Source organism: Sus scrofa, chromosome 2 (assembly GCF_054392235.1).
Source record: "Sus scrofa isolate SSC_HxYL_T2T_F1_AM1 chromosome 2, Sscrofa_HxYL_maternal_Yorkshire_Landrace_v2.0, whole genome shotgun sequence".
Lineage (NCBI taxonomy): Eukaryota > Metazoa > Chordata > Mammalia > Artiodactyla > Suidae > Sus > Sus scrofa.
Window position 1 is genome coordinate 46,996,210 of NC_139384.1, and position 22,983 is coordinate 47,019,192.

A 22,983-nucleotide genomic window follows, 5' to 3' on the forward strand; every position below is an offset into this window, starting at 1 on the left:
CCATCCCTACTCCTGCTCTCTCTCTGCTTTGGTGCTCTGCCCCTCAGCCTGTGGCACATCACTCCCTAGCTCCCTCAGGTGGTATCTACATACCCAACCTTAGTCCCTTCCCCCGAACTGACCTCCAAATCCTGAGTCTCAGTGCCCAGCCCCCATTCAAGTGTCTCAGGCTGTGGTGTCCCAGGCAGTGGTACCAATGGTCTATGACCCTCTTTGCTTTGCCTTCCTCAGTCTGACTGCTGCACTTTTATCTGAGGTTTTGCAGTCCCCCCTCTGTTCCAGCTGATATCCCCAACAGTTAGGTGGCCTCCTAGGGTATGGATTCCTTTCCTCTTTCACAGCTCCCTCTCAGGAGTGCTGTTCCCATCCTGATTCTTTTTTTCTTCTCTTCTCTCTCTCTCTCCCCCTCTTTCATTTTGTTTTACCCAGTCATGCGGAGGGTTTCTTGCTCTTTGTTGGAGGTCTGAGGTCTTCTGACTGCTTTCATAGATGTTCTGTGCAAATCATCCTACTTGTAGATTTTTTTATTTTGGTTATGTTTGTTGGCAAAGGGGAGCACCATGTCTTACTTCTCTGCCATCTTGATCCCCTCTGATAATTCCTAGTTTAATAAGAGTTTTTATCATGAATGGGCATTGTATTTTTCAAATGCTTTTCTGCATATATTGATATGACCATATAATCTTTTTTTAGTCTCAATATAATGGGGTTCAGAACTTTCTTAAATTGTAGAAAATAATATCACAATAATATTAAATCTTTCAGAAATATTCACAGACTTTTATGATACTTTTAAGCAATGATATTGGTAGACTATCTCTCTGGGGGAAAAAAAAGTCTCTGACTTGTAGCATCTGCCAATTTAGGTGGTATAAATACTCTCACTATTGTCAATTACAAGCTACCAAAATGAGCTCACTGAATGTGAAGTTGAGAAGAAATTCTCACCATTGTCCCTTGTGAATTGGCTCAAGCCAGTCAGCTCCAGCACATTACCATTTACATGTATTTATTTTTATTTATTTATTTATTGCTTTTTAGGACTGCACCTGTGGCATATGGAAGTTCCCAGGCTAGGAGTCGGACTGGAGCTGCAGCTGCTGGCCTATGCCACAGCCACAGCAACGTAGGATCCAAGCCATGTCTGCAACCTACACCACAGCTCATGGCAACACCAGATCCTTAACCCACTGAGTGAGGCCAGGGATCAAACTTGCATCCTCATGAATACCAGTCAGGTTCATAAACTGCTGAGCCACAACAGGAACTCCACATATACTTCTGAAGAAGTATTTTTCATGAAAACCTCATCTGACAATACTACTTACCATGTGGTCAAAGACTAGCAAGCCAAGGGAAACTGAGTTCCTGCAGCTTTGAAAATCTTGATCTCCCACTAAATCATTCAGAACTCAACCCACTTATGTATCTATGAAAACAATTCAACTTCCTATGCAATTTTAATAGCCGAGAATTTTTTAATAGCTGTGAAATCTTGGGAAACAAGAATTTAGTCTGACACAATTTAATCAGAAAATTAAGACACATTTTGTATGTTTTCTTTTATTAAAGAATAAAGCTAGAATTTCCTTCCAGTATATTTTGTCCAACTATGAAATTCATTTAAAATCTCTTAGAGCAAATCCAACTTTTAAAAAAAGACTGCTGGACAGCTAAAATTTTTTTTAAAAAATGAGACAAGATTATATATTGAGAGTAGAGAATGAAAGAGGAAGTGAAATCACCCATGACAATCTGTCATATTAGCCATTATGCATTTCAACATCTGCAACTGAAAAGTCACAGAAGTCAAAAAATAAAAATGAAAAAGACTCCTAAGGACCGCACACTTCCTCATGATATTGCTAGAATATTTAGCCCTCTGTTCATTTCACATAAAAAATAAATTAAGTATAAATAAAGAGGTGAGGGGACTGGTGTGTAGTCAGTTATGTTCACAGGCATGTACTCAGAGGGGCCTTGAAAATGAGGTCTTTTCTTCTCCCCCACTTGCTACACAAAACTCTCCTCCATGTTGCTGCAGAGTAAGAAAGAGTCCACAAGCCGAGGCTGGACCAGCTGCTGGAAGTCAGAGTCCTGGAGGCCTTCAGGGCAGACTCCAGCCAATCTACGCAGGGCAGCCTGGAGAGAAAGTAGAAGAGATCAGGCTGGGACCTGCTCAGGTGCATGTATTCCTTCAACTTTCCTGAGAGATGCATTTCAGTAAGTGGTTCATTTATCAGCCAATTTGAGTTGATCGTCACCTTGACACCTTAGTAATCTGATCCTTTTAGTCACCAAGTCACTCTATCAACCTTATCACATAGTCACCTAGTTTCATTTGTATCTTGATCACTATAGTGGATGTTTTCTGAAAGTTTTATGGTCTTGCCATCTTGGTTTTCCAGGCATCTGAGGAAAGGAGTAGTTTTGAAGATCTGTCATTTTAAGAATCTGGCCAATTTAGTGATATATTTAATTTCAGGATTTGTTTATCTTAGGCTGGAATTCCCAGAAACTTCAGTGGAATTGTGTTTTTTCTTCCAGGTCCCTAGAGAAATCTTAGAACATCAACGACTATTCATTTAGCCATAAATTCAGCAATGTTCTGAGCAAAGCATTTTGGGGTGGGAAAGAGAAAAGAAAGAGAGGAAAGGCGTTCATAAAGTTGAAGGAGATGGACATTCCACCACCAAGATGGAAATATGAACAGGAGAGAGAGGTGCAGGCAGAGTGAAACCACAGCCCAGGTCCCCACTCTTTCTAGCCAGTAGATAGATGCATTCATCCTGCAAAGCCTGGCCCACTGTCACCTCCTCGGTGAAGCTTTCCATTCCATGAAGCAGAGAAAATCCTTCCCTCCCCTGTACCCACAGCCCTAGGCTGACTTCAACCTTCTCATACTTGATTGCAAATGTTTTTTAAGTGTTTTTCTCCCACATGAGACTCTAAGCTCCTCAAGGATAGAGACTGTTTTATTTTTCTATCTATAGCAGGTAGAACAGGGCTTGGCAGAGACTCAATAAATATTTGTTGGGGGGGGGGGGGAATGAACAAGTGAAGTGCTTAAAATTTGAGTTCTACTGCTAGAGTAACCTGAAACTATGAAAATGAGTCATGTATCTATGTGGACCTCTTTCCCAGTTAGCTAAGACAATGCATACTAGGTGCTCAGTGAATATAAATTCCTTCCTTCTGGCCTATGCACAGCAGGGAACAAGGTGGGAACTTGGGGAAACAAAGAGGAAGTGAAATATCAGAATGACGGAAGAAGCAATGAAGAGGAATGCAAACTCTCATTGAGTATCTGCACACAGTATCTCCTTTAATCCCTGCAGGATACAGCAAGGTAAGTATCCTGATCTCCAACTTAGAAATAAGGGGACTAAGGCTCATAGAGGGAAAGTGGCCTTCCTGAGATCACACAGCAGCGCAACTCTAGGGCCATCATACCTACACAAACAAAAAGCATACTGCAATCCCAGAACACTAAGTTATATTGAGTACAAGGCAGGCATATAGCTCATTACCTGGACATGAGAGCAACTATTGCTGATAAATAGCTAAGTTGGTAAAAAGAGGATGATGTAAGCTGTTTGCTGGACTAACAGGTACTACCATGTTCAAGCTGGATCAAGGAGAAGGGACATGCACCTCTGTGCACATGAGCAGGGTCTGAGACACTAATGGAGACTAGACTCTAGGAGACTATCTCCAGCTAGTATGTCCTGCTTCTCCTGGGGTATGATTTCCCCAAAGGTAACAGCTGAACTCCATCGTACTTTCTGGTTCTCCTTTGCTCCAAATAAGAGAAATAACCCCACTGCCTTTGAGTTATCACAGTAAAAATGGAACCAGGGATCTTCCACAGATGTGAGAATATGAGGCCATCGATGTATTTTACACCATCAAGGGTAAAAATAAAGCAAGAGGGAGGAAAGAAAAAAAGAAGAGAGACAATGAAATAGGTAGAAAATGGATCTATGAAAAGAGAAAATGAGATAGAAGAAGAAAATAGCAGAGAGACAGGGAAAAAGAGATTGCATCATAAAAACAGAACAATCGGGGACTATTAAAAGAGAGACAGAGATAAGCTTGGGAAAGAAAAGAGACTAAGCATACGGGGAGATAAAGAGATGGTGTCAGAAAAAAAGACTGCACCTGGGGCAGGAGGATAAGAGGAGAGAAGTAGCAGGACATGGGGAGGAAGTAGAGGTGGGAGAGGGAAAAGGAGAGAGAGACATCCTTGAGGGAAGAGGCAACCTCTGGAAGGAGAGAAAAGCAAAAACAAAACGTGAGAGAGAACTAGAAAGAGACCAGAAAAAAAAAAAACCCAAAGACAAACAGGCACTCTCATCCCCCTAGAGTCCCCAGAGAGTGTGCAAGATGTGAACCCAAATGATATCAGTGCACCCCCTCCTCTGCGTCCAGGAGCTCAAAGGACCCTTCACCCCTCTGAAGCCTTTTTCTTGGCCTCTGCTTTTCTCAGAGCGTCAACAGCCAATCTTCCCAGGATCTCAGTCCCAGACAGTCTGAAAACACCCAAATACTAAAACAGCCCGGCTGCGCACTGACAGCTACTTCATTAAGGAAAAAATCAATTCTGTTTGTGGGAGACAATCCACCCTGCCACTTTCCCAGACATGAGAGATGATCATTGAAATGTCCTCCCTTCACCTGAGGAGAGCCTTTGAACCTGGGAAGAAGGCTTGGAGAGAGGGCAGGAGAGGTAGTGGCCCTGCTCACCAGCCAGGGGAGCCACACTCTGGGAGCTGCCAAATCACCAACACCCACCAACACTGGGGGCTCAGGGTGGGCCCAGCCAGTCCATCAGTCCCTCAGCCAGGCCAGAAGCAGGCATCAAACCCAAGGTCCTATGGAAATACAAGAGCTGGAAAAGGGCCCTGGCCCTAGGACGGCTCCAGGGTTGGGGGATGTGTGAATGTAGATCCCCTCATATGAGCCAAAGTAGCATGATCAGAATTACAAGACACAGGGGGAGAAAGTAGGGCTGGAAACAAGATGGTTTGGGCAAAAAAGTCAAAACCTTCAGCATTAGGTGGGTCTATGTTTGAATTCCCAAGAGCTTCCCCTTTTAACACCAGGAGCACAAGATAACACAACCCCAGAAGTTCCTGTTGTGGCTCAGGGGTAACAAACCTGACTAGTTTCCATGAGGACATGTGTTCGATCTTGGCTTTGCTCAGTGGGTTAACAATCTGGCATTGCAGTGAGCTGTGGTGGAGGCTGCACTTACAGCTCAGATCCAGCATTGCTGTGGCTGTGGGGTAGGCCAGCAGATGCAGCTCCAGTTTGACCTCTAGCCTGGAAACGTCCATATGCTGCAGGTGCAGCCCTAAAAAAAAAAGAGAGAGAATGCAACCTGCTTCCTACTGGGGAAAACAAAATCCAAGCAGGCATGCCCAGGCACATACTGTGTATCCCCTGTCTTTGAGCCTCAGAGAGCTCCTGGGAAACCTCATGAAGGGAGATTTTGATCTGAGGCTTCAAGCGAGTGCTGGTAGAGCTGTAGAAAGGGCTTCTGATTGGGACCAGGGCCAAGGCACGGTGTCAGAGTGATTTAGGGCATGCAGACCTGAGCTGAGCAGGGCCTGGGGACAGTGGGAGGCTGTCAGACCCAAGATGGGTCAGAGCCAGGCTGTGAAGGGCTGAGCACGTGGATAGTACGCCACAGGTGATGGGGAACCAGGGAGGGATGGATCGCGGGAGAGTGGTATTGTGAACTGTCATGAAAAAAAAAAAATTAGGCCAGCAACTACACAAAGGATGGATTCAGAAGGAAGGGCTCTCCTCCACATCCAACAACCTGTCCATGAGAAGAAATTTAATTCCTTTTCCCCTGGAAGGTCCTTCAAGGGATTGAAAATAGAGGCCAAGTCCTTCTGTGTTTTCTCCTGCAAACTAATTATAACAATGGAAAAGGAATTGTAACAAGCTCACATAACAAAGCCCTGAATGGAGCTTTAGAGTTTCTTAAGATTGCCTCAGGGCCTATTCAGTGTCAGGCAGTTGCTGGCTGCCGGGTTGTGAAGATATGGTAGTCGGGGCCAATGATTATGTGTTTGCCAGATATTAATGCATCTCTCCGTGTACTCAATACATCAGATAGAATTAAGGTCTGTGAACTTGCATGAAAAAAATTACACCTTTAGAGTCACTGCTTTCTAACTGATACAGCCTTTCCTTCAGTTGTGAATGTAGCAACAAATCAAGAAAAATCAGCTATGCCTATTTACTTGTTCACCAGTAGAAATCAGATATCTTTTTTCTTTCTTTTTTTTTTTTTTTTTTTTTTTTTTTTTTTGGTCTTTTTGCCATTTCTTGGGCCACTCCCGTGGCATATAGAGATTCCCAGGCTAGGGGTTGAATCGGAGCTGTAGCCACAAGCCTATGCCAGAGCCACAGCAATGCGGGATCCGAGCTGCGTCTGCAACCTACACCACAGCTCATGGCAACGCCGGATCCTTAACCCACTGAGCAAGGCCAGGGATTGAACTCGCAACCTCATGGTTCCTAGTCTGATTCGTTAACCACTGAGCCACGACCGGAACTCTGAAATCAGATCTCTTTTGTAACTGAGCAGGATCCTATGGGGCCCTCCTTGGACAGACACCCACCCCCATATCTTCTGCCTGCCCCTTGTATGTAGAAAAACTTTAGTCTCCTAGGCTTCCCCAAGTTCTGAAGAGTACATTTAATCAGAGAAGTGAGAAAATGAAGAAAGGAAGGAAAACAAGCAAGAAAAAATAATAAGAGTTTGGCCATTGTAAAAAAGGTCAAGGATGTTTATTTTAGTTCCTCCTCGGAAGCTATATAGAATTAGCCATATAGTATTCTGAGCCATATCCTTTGAGCTGTTTTGCAGATACTGAAACCTCCACCAGGTGGAAGAAGTTAACCTGACCTGAGTGGGTGTCTTGCCCACGGCACATCAGCTCCTGGCCAATGGTAGCTCTCGGATTTTGTCCAGCAGCTGACCACCTTTGCCTCAAGGACAGCCTCAAGGACTTGACCAGGCATCACTGGTCCATGGCACTTTCAATTCCGTGATGAAGGAAATAAGGGTCTGGTTTTGGTCTGCTTCTGCTAATGAACAGACATTTGGGGGCTGACAGATGTGATGCAGGAAGGTAAGTCACTTTGTATGTACAACCCAAAACTCCCCTTCATCTCCACTCTCAGCTTTTCCTCCCCAAAACCATCTTTTTTGTATTGGAGAGAGGAATAATCATTGGACTTCTACCCTATTTGTGAGCTGGTTCTTTGTTTCTTTGGATGCTAGCGTTTGGCTTTGGGGGTGCCATTTGTGCTTTGTTTTTATTGTCTTTCTAAATGAGAAACATGCCCTTTGGGGCACATTTTGAAAAAAAAAAAAAAAAAAAAAAAAACTCTGATGATAGCTATGAACCTATGACTAAGGAAAAAATGATTTAACATTGTGTGACCACAATATTATTTAGAATCGAGAGAAAATCAGTTAAGATGAAAACTCTTTAGAAATTCCAAAACTGGTTCTTTTTGCATATGCGGTTACAAAAAGCTGGCTTGATAAAATACTTATTTTTCAGAATTCTGATCCTGAGAGGAAAAAAAAAAAATTCTTAGGAGAAAACTTGAAGTTAATGCTTACGCTCTTAAAATAAAAATACAACCCACTTTGCCTGAGACTTCAGCTTTGGGTTAATTAATAAAAGTTCAAACCAAAAAAAAAAAAAAAAAAAAGAGGAGAAAGAGGCTTTTTAAGCTCAGGTAAGTATATTTAACTTATTCCAGCTGTTGTTTTTTTAGTTTTGCATTTCCCAGATTAATTGCCATGACACACAGGTCATGATTCCCTGTCTTTCTGTTTGCATACTGTTGGTTGTTTAAAATCTAGCACAGGGAACTATGTCTAGTCACTTATGATGGAGCATGATAATGTGAAAAAAAAAAGAATGTATGTGTAACTGGGTCACCTTGATGGACGTAGAAAATTGACAGAACACTGTAAACCAGCTATAATGGAAAAAATAAAAATCATTATAAATGAAAAAAAGTAAAGATCAATTATAAATGCCACCAAAAAAAAAGGAATCCTTCTTGGAAAAAGTTGAAGAAATTGTTAGACTTCACCCTTTTTAGTTCTGTCTTGCAGGAATTAGATTTTGTTCTTTGTGTACATGTTTGCATTTTTCTTGTGCGTAAGGGTGTTAGCTATGGAAAACTCAAATTCGTTTCCTGAATGTAGCTCCCTGAATTGCATTTTCCAGAATTGGACTGCTTTCCATTACAAACCAATAAAATGTAAAATCATGATTGTCCTTTGTAACATGGCTTGGTCATAATGCACCTTAAATTTTAAAAAAATGGCCCAGGAGTTCCCGTCATGGTGCAGCAGAAATGAATCCGACTAGGAACCGTGAGATTGTGGGTTTGATCCCTGGCCTCGCTCAGTGGGTTAAGGATCTGGCGTTGCCATGACCTGTGATGTAGGTCGCAGATGTGGCTCAGATTTGATGTTGCTGTGGCTGTGGTGTAGGCCGGCAGCTGTAGCTCCAGTTGGACCCCTAGCCTGGGAACCTCCGTAGGCCACAGGTGTGGACCTTAAAAAAAAAAAAAAAAAAAAAAAAAGGCAAAAAAAATTAATAAATAATAATTAAAAAATAAAAAATGATCCCTTTACTGCATGATTATTATGCAGTTATAGCTGTTTTACAATAGAGGGGGGAATAGAAGGAAAAATTTATACACTAAAAAGTTTTGTATTAAAATATTTGGTTCATAAATTAAAATATCTGATTTGTGAATAAGTTTTAAAAAGAAGCAATAAGATCTGGATACATATGTATGTCTCATTATGATCATGTGTCTTTTTCTTTGGATAATATTGCTGAGGGTAATTTGGAAATGACCTCTATTTAATTGGCTTAAAGAAAAGTAAGTGCTTACAAGTCAAACATTTCTAAATAGAACAGAAAAGAGCCCAAATGAATTTCAGGTTCACATAATCTGAAAATATTCAATATTAAATTAATATCTGATATTACAGTTTAAGTTTGCTAATTAATATAGACATGTCTTTAGAGTCATCAACATTAAGTATAATATTTCTTATTGTACCTAGGTTTCCTGAAAATCAATAACTACACATTGTATCTGTTATAATATTTGTGAACAAGAAAATTAACTCAATATAATATTGTCAAAAGTAATAAAATGGAGACAGATGGTACAGAAGATTTTAGGTGAACACTTTAGAAATAATTATGGGAGTTACCATTGTGGTTCAGTGGTAACAAACCCGACTAGGATCTTTGAGGATGCAGGTTCGATCCTTGGCCCTGCTCAGTGGGGTAAGGATCCAGCACTGCCGTGAGCTGAAGTGTAGATCACAGACACAGCTCAAATCTGGCTTTACTGTGGCTGTGGTACAGAACCGCAGCTGCAGTTCTGATTCAATCCCTGGCCTGTGAACTTCCATATGCCACAAGTGAAGGCCTTAAAAAAAAAGAATTATGTTTTAGGTTTTCAAATTCTTAATAACTTGAAATTTAGAGTTTTGCAGAATTGACCTAAATGATAAAAGTTCACTGAAGTGTAGGTCATTTTTAATTAGGATAAAATACTGGAACATTGATTTCTAGACAATTCTGTTTACCTACTTTTGCTTTCTTTTAAGAGAGAAAACTAAGATATTTGGGTTTATTAGTTACATGTCATGTCCCACATTAAAAAATTATGCTGTAAAAATGTATGATTTGGGAGGTTATGGGATATGTCCTTAAGTTTGCTAATTAGGAAATACTCATATAACAGGTCACAATTGCTTGATTAGAGATTAAGGTTTAAAAATTATACATAATTAAAACTAGTAAAAAAAATAAGAGAAGCATTTCAGTGTGTAAAACAGGTAGGATATATGTTATTAATGGGGAAAGATGTAAAGAATAAAAACATTTTTGTTGAGGAAAAAGAATAATTTTGGTCCTAGAGCTGGTTATTTCTGGACAGAAAATGGGACAAACCAATACGGATACAGAAAGTTATGGAAGGTTCATAGGAAAAGAACCTTAAAAAAGAGTTTTGTACATGGTCAGGATTGATTACGAATAGATTGAATTTAATTAGGTAAATGATTTTTGTTATTAACAGGAAGCAAATACAAGGCTGGAATTTGGTTTTCTCTCTGTGTTAAGGTAAAGTTCCTTAGAATGCTGCTTTTGATAACAGATTCAGTTCCTTTCTCTAGCTAAATTCAGGATGCTTCAGAGGACCCCTGAGGCAGGTCAGAAAACCATTAACTAGGATTCTTTGGTAGATTAAATTACAGGGAAAGTATTCAAATAAAAGGTAACATTAAACTTCTTTATAAACACGTACAAAAATACGTGTTCCAGATAGTAGATGAAATTCCTAGAAATGATATATGTCCTGACAAAATGTTATCTATCTTCAAAAAAGGCTCAGACTAAAGGAACTAAATCTTAGTATTAGGGAAATGCCCAGACTTCAGCAACGGCAACTGTAATAGAATCTATAGAGATTATGACACATGTAGATAAAGTTCATTAAGCTTCTATACAAATTAACCCCTCATTATCAGACTTTTGCCATCCCAATGTCCTTATAATATAGCAACAAACTGCTCCTAAATCAGAGAGAGTAAGATGGGCAAACACTAGTTGTGAATTAAATAGCCAGGGCTATGGGAAAACCAAGGCAGTCACTTGACTCTTCCTGGCCCCTTGACACATCCCACTTTTTTATTTGATGGGTTAAAGCCCTCCCTTGCTGCCAGGCTGATGCCCTCACAATGAAAAAGGAAACCATTAAAAATGTGTTTTCTGCCAAGGGTATGTGTTCTACAGTCTCTGGTGATCAAGACAGCCACCTCGCTGGGAAAATCACACAAGCTTTAACAAAAATCTTACAACTTCTTGAAATGATCACTGTCGCTACCATCCTCAAATATCAGGCAAGGTTTAAAAAAAAAAAAAAAACTAGTGGAAAAACTGTACTCAAACAGAACAAAAATTAATTACATGGAATTAAATGAACTGATAAGTATTATAATTTTTATGACGTTTTGTCAGATATATTACTGGCTTTTAATCTTCGTTTTTCAGATATAAGCGAGCCTTTCCCCTTAAGCTGATTATGATTCATAATAACATGGTAAATTATAACTTTGTAAGTAGAATTGTAATGTTTTTCTTTTCACACCACCTGATTATTCCATAAATTAGAAACTCGCAGGTTCCCAGAAACCTTATCAGATGAATAAGGATACTTGTTCCCTCTTGACAAGTTTAAGAATCTCAAGCTATATTTGGAGGATCTTGAGAAGAGGAAAATTCACTCAAAGTATAGATACTGCAAGCAGAATCTGTGACAAGCCTTTGGTGTTTGGCTTTCCTGGCCTTAAGATGCCTTTTAAGAGTTCAGTCTGAGATTCCTTATGAAAAGTTCCAACACAGCCAATATTAAAAAGCCTATGTGATCAATTAACCAGACTTATTTTGCAAGCAAATTAATCTTTTGGTGTTGTTATTGTTAGCAGTTATTCTTTTATTATACATATGCCTATGACAAAATCCCAGGCCTCCAGAAAGGTATGGGTCTTGAGGTTTAGATCTAAAAATGGTCTACAGAGGAGTTTCTGTCGTGGCTCATCAGTAATGAACCCGAATAGTATCATTGAGGATGTGGGTTCAATTCCTGGCCTCACTCACTGGGTTAATGATCCAGCATTGCTGTGAGCTGTGGAATAGGTGACAGATGCAGCTTGGATCTGGCGTGGCTGTGGCCGTGGCGTAGGCTAGCAGCTGCAGCTCCAATTTGACCCCTAGCCTGGGAATTTCCATATGCTGCACCTTCAGCTCTAAAAAGCAAAAAATAAAAAAATTAAAATGGTCTACAAGAAAACTAATACGTGTGATTACTGAGTAAAATCTCAGCCCTTCTTTTCCTGGGGGAGTTCTATATACCATCTCTCCTTTGACCCAACCACTAAGCAAGTGGCAAACAAATTAACCTTAATTTGGATATATTTGGTAAAAATGAGGGTAATTTTAGAGGGGGAAAAAAAAAGATTGTTTCAATAGATATTAAATTCTAGTTTTGTTAAATGAGGTCAGTATTTATTATTTAAAACTCATTTCACAAATAGCCTTTTGTGGTTTCCACTGTGGCTCAGCAGGTTAAGAAGCCGACATAGTGTCTGTGAAGATGAAGGTTTGATCCCTGGCCTTGCTCAGTGGGTTTAAGGATCCTGCATTGCCACAAGCTGTGGTGTAGGTCACAGATGTGGCTAGGATCTGGTGTGGCTGTGGCATAGGCCAGCAACTGCAGCTCCAACTTGACCCCAACCCAGGAACTTCCATATGCTGCACGTGTGGCCCTAAAAAGAAAAAAAAAATAAAATCCCTTTGTTGCTGTATTATAGCATTGTAAAGTTTTGTGAGTTATTAAAAAGATATTCTAAATTTGTTTCTGAAGCTAATCACTGTAATCTGCCTTTGGATGAAGATCAGATGTCCCATGATCTATAATCAAGGGATTATCACACTGGAAAAAGCATCATTTAAAGGACTGTCTCCAACCTAGATGAAGGCTTTTTATCAGTTATTCTTAAGTACCTTATGCACGAAGAAACAGAAGATAATTATCTCCTAAATTCACATTTCTAACTTAAGAAGGCCCTCTGCTTTGGACTGGGCTATATAGAAGGGCTGCTGACCCCAAATGAGTCATACCAGGATGAGAAGAAAACAGCAGTGGTAAGCAGCTGACCAAGAATCTGGACCAGGCCTGTAAGACTAATACTAATCTAATGGAACTGATTTACCAAAAGATTGTCTCCCTGTCCACACTGAAAGTTGTTCTATTACTTTTTATTATATTTAGAAATTTATTTTTTAATTTTTAAATTTTTACAAAAAATTTATTGAAGTATAGTTGATTTACCTTTTTGTGCTAATTTCTGCTGTATAGCCAAGTGACTCAGTTATACATGTGCATATGTGTGTGTGTATATTCTTTTTTATATACTTTTACATTATGGTTTATTACAGGATATCGGATATAGCTCTCTACGCTATACAAGAAGACTTTGTAGGAGTTCCCGTCGTGGCTAAGTGGTTAACGAATCCGACTAGGAACCATGAGGTTGTAGGTTCGATCCCTGGCCTTGCTCAGTGGTTTAAGGATCTGGCGTTGCCGTGGGCTGTGGTGTAGGTTGCAGACGCAGCTTGGATCCCGTGTTGCTGTGGCTCTGGTGTAGGCCAGTGGCTACAGCTCTGATTAGACCCCTAGCCTTGGAACATCCATATGCTGTGGGAGCAGCCCTAGAAATGGTAAAAAGACAAAAAGAAAAAGAAAATTAGACTTTGTAGTTTATCCATCTTATATATAATAGTTTGCCTCTGCTAATCTCAAACTCCCAATCCATTCCTCCTTAACTCCCTTCCCCTGGGCAACCACAAGTCTGTACTCTGTCTATATGACATATTTTAGGTACCATGTGAGTAATATCATATGGTATTTGTCTTTCTCTTTCTGACTTAGTATGAGAATCTTTAAGCTCATCCATGTTGCTACAACTGGCATTATTTCATTCCATTTAATGGCTGAGTAATATGTATATATATATATATATATATATATATATATATATGTATGTATGTATACCACATCTTTATACATTCATCTATTGATGGACATCAATGATACTCCATGTCTTGGCTATTATAAATAGTGCTGCTATGAGCATCAGGGTACATCTATCTTTTCAAATTACAGTTTTAATCCTTTCAGGATACATGACTAGGAGTGAGATTGCTGGATAGTATGGCAACTCTATTTTCATTTTTTTGAGGAACCTCCATATTGATTTCCATAGTGGCTGCCCCAATTTACATCCCCACCAACAAGGTAGAAGGGTTCCCTTTTCTCCACACCCTCCCCTGCATTTGCTATTTGTAGACTTTTTTAGTGATAGTCATTCTGACCAGTGATTTGGAACCTTGCTATAGTTTTGATTTTTGCATTTCTCTAATAATTATGTTAATCATCTTTTTATGTGCCTATTGGCCATCTCTATGTCTTCTTTGGGTAAATGTCTATTTAGTTCTATCCATTTTTTGATTGGGTTGCATGGTTTTTAGGTTATTGACTTATTTGTATAAGCTGTTTGTATATTTTGGAAATTAAGTCCTTGTTGGTCACATCATTTCAAATATTTTCTCCCTTACTGTGGCTTGTCTTTTTGTTTTGTTTATGGTTTCCTTTGCTGTGCAAAGACTTTTAAGTTTAATTAAGTACCATTTGTTTATTTTTCTTTTATTTCTGTTGCCTTGGGATACCAACCTAAGAAAACTGGTAGGATTTATGTCAGAGAAGATTTTGTCTTTCTTTTCTTCTAGGAGTTTTATTATATCTTGTCTTATATTTAAGCCTTTAAGCCATTTTGAGTTTATTTTTGTGTATGGTATGAAGGTTTACATACAGCTGTCCAACTACCCAAACACCATTTGCTAAAGAGACTGCCTTTTCCCCACTGTATATTCTTGCCGCCTTTGTCACATATTAATTGCACTTAGGTCTGTAGAATTATTTCTGGCCACTCTGTTTCATTGATCCATATGTCTATTTTTTTCTCTTTTAATGGGTGCATATGCAGCATATGGAATTTCCCAGCCTAGGGGTCAAATTGGAGCTTCAGCTGCCAGCCTACACCACAGCCATAGCAATGCCAGATCCTTAACCCACTGAGTGGGGCCAGGGATTGAACCCACATCCTCATGGATACTAGTCGGGTTCTTTACTACTAAGCCACAACAGGAATTTTGATTTGTCTATTTTTGTGCCAGTACTATGCTGTTTTGATTACTGTAGCTTTGTAGTATCATCTGAAATCTGGGAGGGTTATGCTTCCTGCTTTGTTCTTTTCCCTCAGGATTGCTTTGGCAATTCTGGGTCTTTTATGGTGCTATATAAATTTTGGGATTATTTGTTATAGTTATGTAAGGAATGTCATGGGTAACTGGATAGAGGTTATATTAAATCATATACTGCGTTTGATAGTATGGCCATTTTAACAATAGTAATTCTTCCAATCCAAGAGCATGGGATATCTTTGCATTTCTTTGAATCATCTTCAATTTCCTTTATTAATGTTTTGTAGTTCTCTGCATACAAGACTTTCAGCTCCTTGGTCAGGGTTATTCCTAATTATTTTATTTGATGGGATTTTTAAAGGTATTTTTTGTTTATATTCCCTTTCTGATATTTCATTGATAGCATAAAGAAATACAAAAGGTTTCTGCATGTTAATCTTGTACCCTGATACCTTATTGAAATTGTTTATCAGTTCTAGTAGTTTTTGTGTGGAGGCTTTCGGGTTATCTATAAGAATCATGTCATCTGAGTATCGTGAAAATTTTACCTCTTCCCTACCGATTTGAATACCTTTTATTTCTTGTCTGGCTGCTGTGAGGACTTCCAATACTACATTGAACAGAAGTAGCAAGAATGAACATCCTTTTCATGTTCCAGATTATAGTGGGAAGGTTTTCACCTTTTCATTTCCGAGTATTATGTTGGCTGTGGGTTTCTCATAAATAGCTACTTTTATTATGTTGGGATATGTTCCCTTTATACCTGCTTTGGTAAGAGTTTTTATCATGAATGGACGTTGAATTTTATTAAATGCATTTTCTGAACCTATTGAGATGATCCTGTTGTTTTTGTTGTTTTTGTTTTTTTCTTTTGCTGATGTTATGTATCACATTAATTGATTTGCCTATATTGAACCATCCTGTGAACACTGGGATGAATCCAACTTGGCTGTAGTATATGATCTTTCTTATGTGTTGTTGGATTTGGTTTGCTAATATTTGGTTGAGAATGTTTGCATCTCTAGAGATTCGTCAAAGATATTGGCCTGTAAGTTTCTTTTTTGGTAGTGTCTTTGGTTTTCATATCAGAGTGATAGTAGCTTCATAGATCTTTTGGAGTGTTCCTTCCTGTCAGTCTTCTAGAAGAGTTTATGGAGTATCAGTATAAGTTTTGTATATTTGGTAGCATTCCCTAGTAAAGTCATCTGGTCCTTGATGTTTGTTTGTAGGGAGTATTACTTTTTTTTTTCTTTGCTTTTGTTTTTGTTTTTTGTCTTTTTGTCTTTTGGGGGATGCATCTGTGGCATATAGAGGTTCCCAGGCTAGCGGTCGAATTGGAGCTGTGGCCACTGGCCTACACCACAGCCACAGCAGAGCAGGATCTGAGCCGCTTCTACAGGCTACACCACAGCTCACAGTAATGCCAGATCCTTAACCCACTGAGTGAGGCCAGGGATCAAACCCACATCCTCGTGGATACAAGTCAGGTTCGTTAACCACTGAGCCACAATGGGAACTTTGAGTTTTTCAATTATAGATGCTATTTCACTCCTAGTGATCAGCCTGTTCAAGTTATATGTTTATTCTTTTCTTTTCATTATGGATATACTCATGACATATGGAAGTTCCTGTGCTAAGGACCGAATCTGAGCCACAGGTGCAATCTATACCACAGCTGCAGCAATGCCAGATACTTTAAACTACTACACTGGGACAGGGATCAAATTCAGGCCTCCACAGTGACCCAAGCCACTGCATTAATATTCTTAACCCACTGTGCCACAGCAGGAACTCCTATCTGTTTATTCTTGATTCTGTTTTTGTGAATGTATGTTCCTAGAGAGTTGTCTATTTTTTCTAGGTTGTCAAATTTGTTGGCATATAACTGTTCATAGTATTCCCTTATGCTTTTTAAATTTCTCTGGTATCAGATGTGATTTCTCCTCTTTCATTTCTCATTTTTTTCTGAGTCTTCTGTCTTCTTGGAGAGTTTTGCCAGAGGCCTTGTCAATTTAGTATACCCTTTCAAAGAACCAGCTATTGGTTTTATTGATTTTTCTATTTTTTAATCTCTATTTTATTTACATTCTCTCTGATCTTTATTATTTTCTTCCTTCTGTTAACTTTAGGTGTTTTTTGTTCTTTTTCTAATTATTTTATGTGGTGGGTTAGGTTATTTATTTGAGATTTGTCTTGTTTCTTAAAGAAGGCCTGTATTGCCATGAATTTCCCTCTAAGAACTGCTTTTGCTGCATCACATAGATTTTGTATGGTTGTGTTTTCATGACATTTGCCTCAATACATTTTTAAATTTCTTCTTTGATTTCATTGTTGACCCATTGGCTTTTAAATATCATGTTGTTTAGTCTCCGTATGATTTTTTTCTCATTTATTTTTCTGTGATTTCTATTTTCATGTCATTGTGGTCAGAAAAGATGCTTGAAATAATTACTATCTGCTTAAATTTTTTGAGGCTTGTTTTGTGCCCTAGTTATGTGGCCAAACTTAAAGAATATTCCATGTGTGCTTGCAAAGAATGTGGTCTGGGTTTTTTGAATGTAATGTCTTAAAAATATTAATTAGGTCTAACTGTTCTATTGTATTATTTAGGATGTCTGTTGCCACATTGATTTTCTCTCTCAAAGATCAGTGATGTGAGTAGAGTGTTAAAGTCACATATTTTTTCCCCCTTTGGCCATGCCCATGGCATGTAGAAGTTCCCAGGATAGAAATCGAACCTGCACCACAGCAATGGCCTGAGCGAACACTGGATCCTTAACTGATAATTCACAGGGGAACTCCTAAAGTCACATACTATTATTGTATTCCAGACTCCCTCTATGTCTGTTAGTATTTATTTTATGTATTTGGGTGTTCCTATATTAGGTGCATATATGTTGATAAGTGTAATATTCCCTCCTCATGTTGATCCTTTTATCATTATATAGTGTCCTTATCTTTCTTTATGGCCTTTGTTTCAAAGATTATCTTGTTTTATATGAGTATTGTGACCCTCCCCCCCTTCTTGTCATTTCCATTTGCATGAGATATCTTTCTCCATCTCCTCACTTCCAATATATGTATATCCTTTGCCATCATTTGGGTCTCGTCTAAGCAGTCTAGTGCAGGCTCTTGTTTCTTTATCCTGTCTGCCACTCAATCAAAACAGTGTTTTGATTAGAGCATTTAGTACATTTACATTTAAGGTAATTATAATTTTTTTGGTCTTTTTTTTCTTTTCTTTTTTTTTTTAGAGCAGTATATGGAGATTCCAAGGCTAGGGCTCAAATCAGAGCTGTAGCTGCTGGCCTACACCACAGCCACAGCAATGCAGGACCCTTAACCCACCGAGAGAGGCCAGGGATCAAACCCTCGTCCTCATGGATACTAGTCGGGTTTGTTAACCACTGAGCTGCAAAAGGAACTCCACATTTAAGGTAATTATTAATAAAAATGTATTTGTCATTTTAAACCTTGTTTTCCAGTTGATTCTCTTTCTCATTGTTTTTCTTTTTGTGGTTTGAGGATCTCATCTCCTTTTATTTTATGCTTGTGTTCTCTTCTTTTTGGTTTTTGTGAATCTGTTGTGTATTTTTGATTTGTGGTTGCCCTGTTTTTAAGTATACTAACCCCTTCCTATATCTAGTTGCTTTAGACTGGTAGTCACCTAGGCTCAAAAACAGTCTAGAAAAAAATCTACATTTTCTTACTCTCCTCCCCCGTGCTTTATGATTTTGAGGTCCTCTGTTATAGCTTCATGTCCACACATTCGCTGTTCATTGTGGTTACCAGCACTTTCACAGAAATTTTTTGATTTTTTAAAATATGTGTACTGCCTTTATTTAAATGATTTACTTTCCAATTCTGATTTTTTTTTCTTGCCTATAGATTCTTATTTCTTTTCTATTTTAAAAAGACCTTTCAATATTTCCTTTGGAGTAGGTTTAGTATTCCTATTTTCTTTTAGTTTTTTTCTTGTCTAGAAATTCTTTTTTTTTTTAACAATATGGATCTCATTTGTTTAAAACAGTTTTTCTCACCTTTCTCAAACTGAAGACTGCAAAAAGTAAAAACAGTGCTTTATTGAGCTGTCATTAACTCTGGAAGCAGTGCTGCTGAGTGTTCCACACTCCCCTGAAATCTGGGCTCCTCGTGGGGCCCAATCCACCCACAACTTTACAAAATAGTTCTGAAGATTAATCAAATAAAACTATTGTATGTGACATTTACCTTAGAATAAGATAGCTGGGTGTAGGAAAGCCAAGTGTGTTGTTCCATTTAAGTAAACTTTGCACCACAGTTGGGGCATCTTCACTTCTTCAAGGCAAAACAGCAGACGAAACCAAAGGGGAACAAGACAATGGCCAATAAGATGCCCAGGAAGGTGAAGGAGTCCTCCAGAACCCTGAACCCACAGAGAGGGCAGCCTCCACTGATAATGATGGAATTGGCAGGGCACCAGGTAACACTTTGACTGTGGATATTGTAGACCCTGGGGTGGTGGGTGGGTACCCTATGATGAGGTAAGGTTAGGGCAACAGTGGGGTGGGAGTAGGAATGGTGCTCAGAGCCTTGAGGGCCACAGGCAAAGTTGCCCTGACTGGCCTCCAGATTGTAGGCTGGCAGCTTCCCCTGCTCAGGGACTTGTGGTACATAATGGCTCACTATGCCTGGCTCCTGCTTGTGTTCCCATCTGGCTCTGGCTCGGATTCAGAGGAATGCCTGGATGCCCAGCAGCTGGACCCAGTTCTTGCAGGTGGCAACTGTGCAGGGCTGTGCTACCTGGATGCAGGTGCTGCTAGAAATTCTTTATCTCTCCTTCTATTCTAAATGATAATCTTGCTGGGTAGAATACCCTAGGTTGCAGGTTTTTCCCTACTAGGAATTTGAATATGTCTTGCTACTCCCTTCTGGCCTGTGATATTTCTGTAAGAAATCAGCAAATAGCCTTATAGAAGTTCTCTTGTAATTAACTGTTTTTCTCTTGCTGCCTTTAGAATCCACTCTTTAACTTCTGCCATTTTTATTATCATATGTCTTGGTTTGTTTAGGTTTATCTTTTTGGGATGGTCTGTGCTTTCTGTACCTGGATATCTGTTTCTTTATTTATGTTTGGGAAATTTTTAGCCATAATTTGTTCAAATACATTTTCAATCCTTTCTTCTTTTTCTTCTCTTTCTTGGATCCATATTATGCATAGATTGGTTCACTTTATAGTATACCATGGGTCTCTTATATTGCTTTCATTCTTTTTTCATTTAGATTTCTCTATTCTAATTGAGTGATTTCTATTATTCTGTCTTCCATATCACTTATTTGCCATTTTGCATTATTCATTCTACTATTTATTGCCTTTAGTTCAACTTTTATCTATGCAAATGAATCTTAAAATTTTTTTGGCTTCTCAGTTTTTATATCCTTTTTGAATAAATCTGCATTTCTGTTGATAGCCTTTATTAAGTCCTTCAGTATTTTCATCATCGCCTTTTTGAACTCAGTGTCTATTAGACTGAAGAAGTCTGTTCCATTTTTTGTTCTTTCAGAGGAATTTTCTTGATCTTTTTACTGGGAATGGTTCTTCTGCTTCTTTATTTTACTTATATTTCTCTTTTTCTATGAGTTTAGGAGGAGCAATTATCTACTCTTGTCTTGGGGGACTATTTTTATGTGGGAATATCCTTGTATGGCCTATGTGCATTTAATAATTTTTGGTGCAAGGGCTGTTTTTAGTATGGATGACTGCCACCTCTTTCCAGGGTGTATGCTGACTGTTATCCCCTTGATAGGAGGTGTGACTGGTGTTGTGGTGACCACAACCTGCAGAGAATACCGAGCAGGGCCTCCTCTTTGTTCTGGGGTTGTCCCTGCCCTATCATGGGTAGAGTTTACTCCCTAGTTGTTGGATTAGAAGCCCCAAGATATGTTTCTGAGCTGCATTTCTGATCTGTGGCATTAGGTAGATGGGACTGGATCATTCCCACTGGGATTGGCACCACTGAGTATTTCCTCACCAGATCTATTCACTGGTGAGTGTGCTTTGTGGTGTCATCTCTCACCTGTTGTCCTGGCTTACAAAGCACACTGCCATTGGTCCTACCTCAACCATGAGAATGCCAGCAATTTACCCTGGTGTTTCTCAGGCACTGTTTCTACAAGGCCACCAATACAGATCCACTGAAGTCAGGCCCCAGAATTAGAGTAGTTGTGCACCTGGACCTGCTATGGGAGCTACAGAGGCAGCTCAGCATTGTACATGTGCTTTCACTGATAACTTATAGCAAGCAGTGTTACACATCATGAATACTTATACCCTGTTAAAACTCCATTGGAGAATTATTTTCCTCTCTTAAACACTGAGGGCAACAGTGTGGTTAAAAGTAAAACAATAGGAGTTCCCTTTGTGGCTCAGCAGGTTATGAACCCAACTAGTATCCTTGAGGTGGCCATTGCAGATGGGGGTTCAGACACATTCCAATATTACTGAGAACTGGAGCTTTCTAAACTTTATCAGACTCAAGGACATCACCAGCTATTCTCAAACAATATCTGCTAGTAGCTGCCAACTGCAATCTTATGGTCTCAAGGTCTCCTCCTAACTCTGATACCTGTCTCCTACTTTAGAAATAGTGGTGGCAAATGAGATAGCTTAAGCTATAGCTTCCCAGCAGAAGGCACTAGATTCTTTAGCCAGAATAGTATTCGATAATAAAATTTCCTTAAATTATATTTTGGCCAAAAGTGAGAGCGAGCTGTATAGTGGCCAATAGCTCCTGTTACATATAATTAATACCCCTGGAAAAGTCAAACCCAAATATAAAATAATTCAAAGTCTACTTGGTTACTGAATATATGTAAAAAAGAAACACTCCAAAACTTATTTTCCTGGTTGCCATCTGATTAGGAGACAAGATGGCAAAGTAAAAGGACTTGAGCTCATCTCCACTAACAAAAACACCAAAATCCACAACTGCTGAACAACAACTGATAGAGAATACTGGGACCTACCAAAAAAAAATATATTCTACATCCAAAGACAAGTCACAATAAGATTATGGGGAGAGGGGGCATACTGGATATAATCAAATCCCATGCCCCACAGGTGGCTGACCCACAAACTGGTAAATAATCATATTGCAGAGGCTCTCCCACAGGAGTGAGAGTTCTAAGCCTCACATCAGGCTCTCCTCCAGGAGGAGGAGGCCCAAGAGTATATGGCTTTGAAAGCCAGCAGGGCTTGAGTACAGGAGCTCCACAGGAGTTGGGGAAACAAGATTCCAATCTTGGAGGGTGCACACAAGTTTTCACATGCACCGGAACCCAGGGCAAAGCAGTGACTCCAGAGGAGCCTGGACCAGAACTGCCTGTGAGTTTTGGAGGGTCTCCGGATGAAACAGGGGTCAACTGTGGCTGACTGTGGGGAAAGGACACTCACTGGTGGCAGAAGCCTCAGGGAATATTCAAATACATGAGCTCTCCTGGAGGTAACAATTTTGGCATCAAGACCTGGCCCCAACAACAGCCTATAGGCTCCAGTGCTGGGACCTCTCAGGCCAAACAACCAACAAGGTGGGAACACAGCCCCACTCATCAGCATATAGGCTGTCTAAATTCTGGAGCCTACAGCCCACCTCTAAACACACTCCTTGATATGGCCCTGCCAACCAGAGGGGCAAGACCCAGTTCCACTCACCAGTGGGCAGGCACTGGTTCCTCCCACCAGGGGGCAGACACCAGAAGGAAGAGGAAGTATAATCCTGCAGCCTGCAGAAAGGAGACCACAGACACAAAAAGTAAGACAAAATGAGATGACAGAGAAATATGTTCCAGATAAAGGAACAGATAAAAACCCAGAAGAAAAACTAAGTAGAGATAGGTATTATCACACAATGAAAAATAATTCAGAGTGATGATAGTAAAGATGATCCAATATCTCAGAAAATACTAACCTGTATTAGTTAAACCACTGGAGGCTAAACAACCAATGGTTCACCAAAGAAATCAAATACCTAGAGACGCATGAAAATGAAAACACAACAATGCAAAACCTATAGGACACAGCAAACACAATTCTAAGAAGGAAGTTTAC

The 22,983-nt window shown here is 39.5% G+C and overlaps 1 protein-coding gene and 1 pseudogene across 4 annotated transcripts in view; both read right to left on the reverse strand.

The window, feature by feature from the left end:
- Nucleotides 1-1,547: 1,547 nt before the first annotated feature.
- INSC (INSC spindle orientation adaptor protein) overlaps nucleotides 1,548-22,983 on the reverse strand; it is an 864,422-nt gene continuing 842,986 nt past the window's right edge. For all 4 annotated transcript variants that reach the window (XR_014837251.1, XM_085011965.1, XM_021083296.2 and 1 more), the window contains one exon: nucleotides 1,548-2,142. Coding sequence is in view for 3 of the 4 variants with exons in the window: in XM_085011965.1 (XP_084868091.1) it covers nucleotides 2,014-2,142 (129 nt within the window). In the remaining variant the exon portion in view is untranslated. The remainder of the gene's footprint in view (nucleotides 2,143-22,983) is intronic.
- Nucleotides 19,217-20,985, reverse strand: LOC146405365 (membrane protein BRI3 pseudogene; annotated as a pseudogene).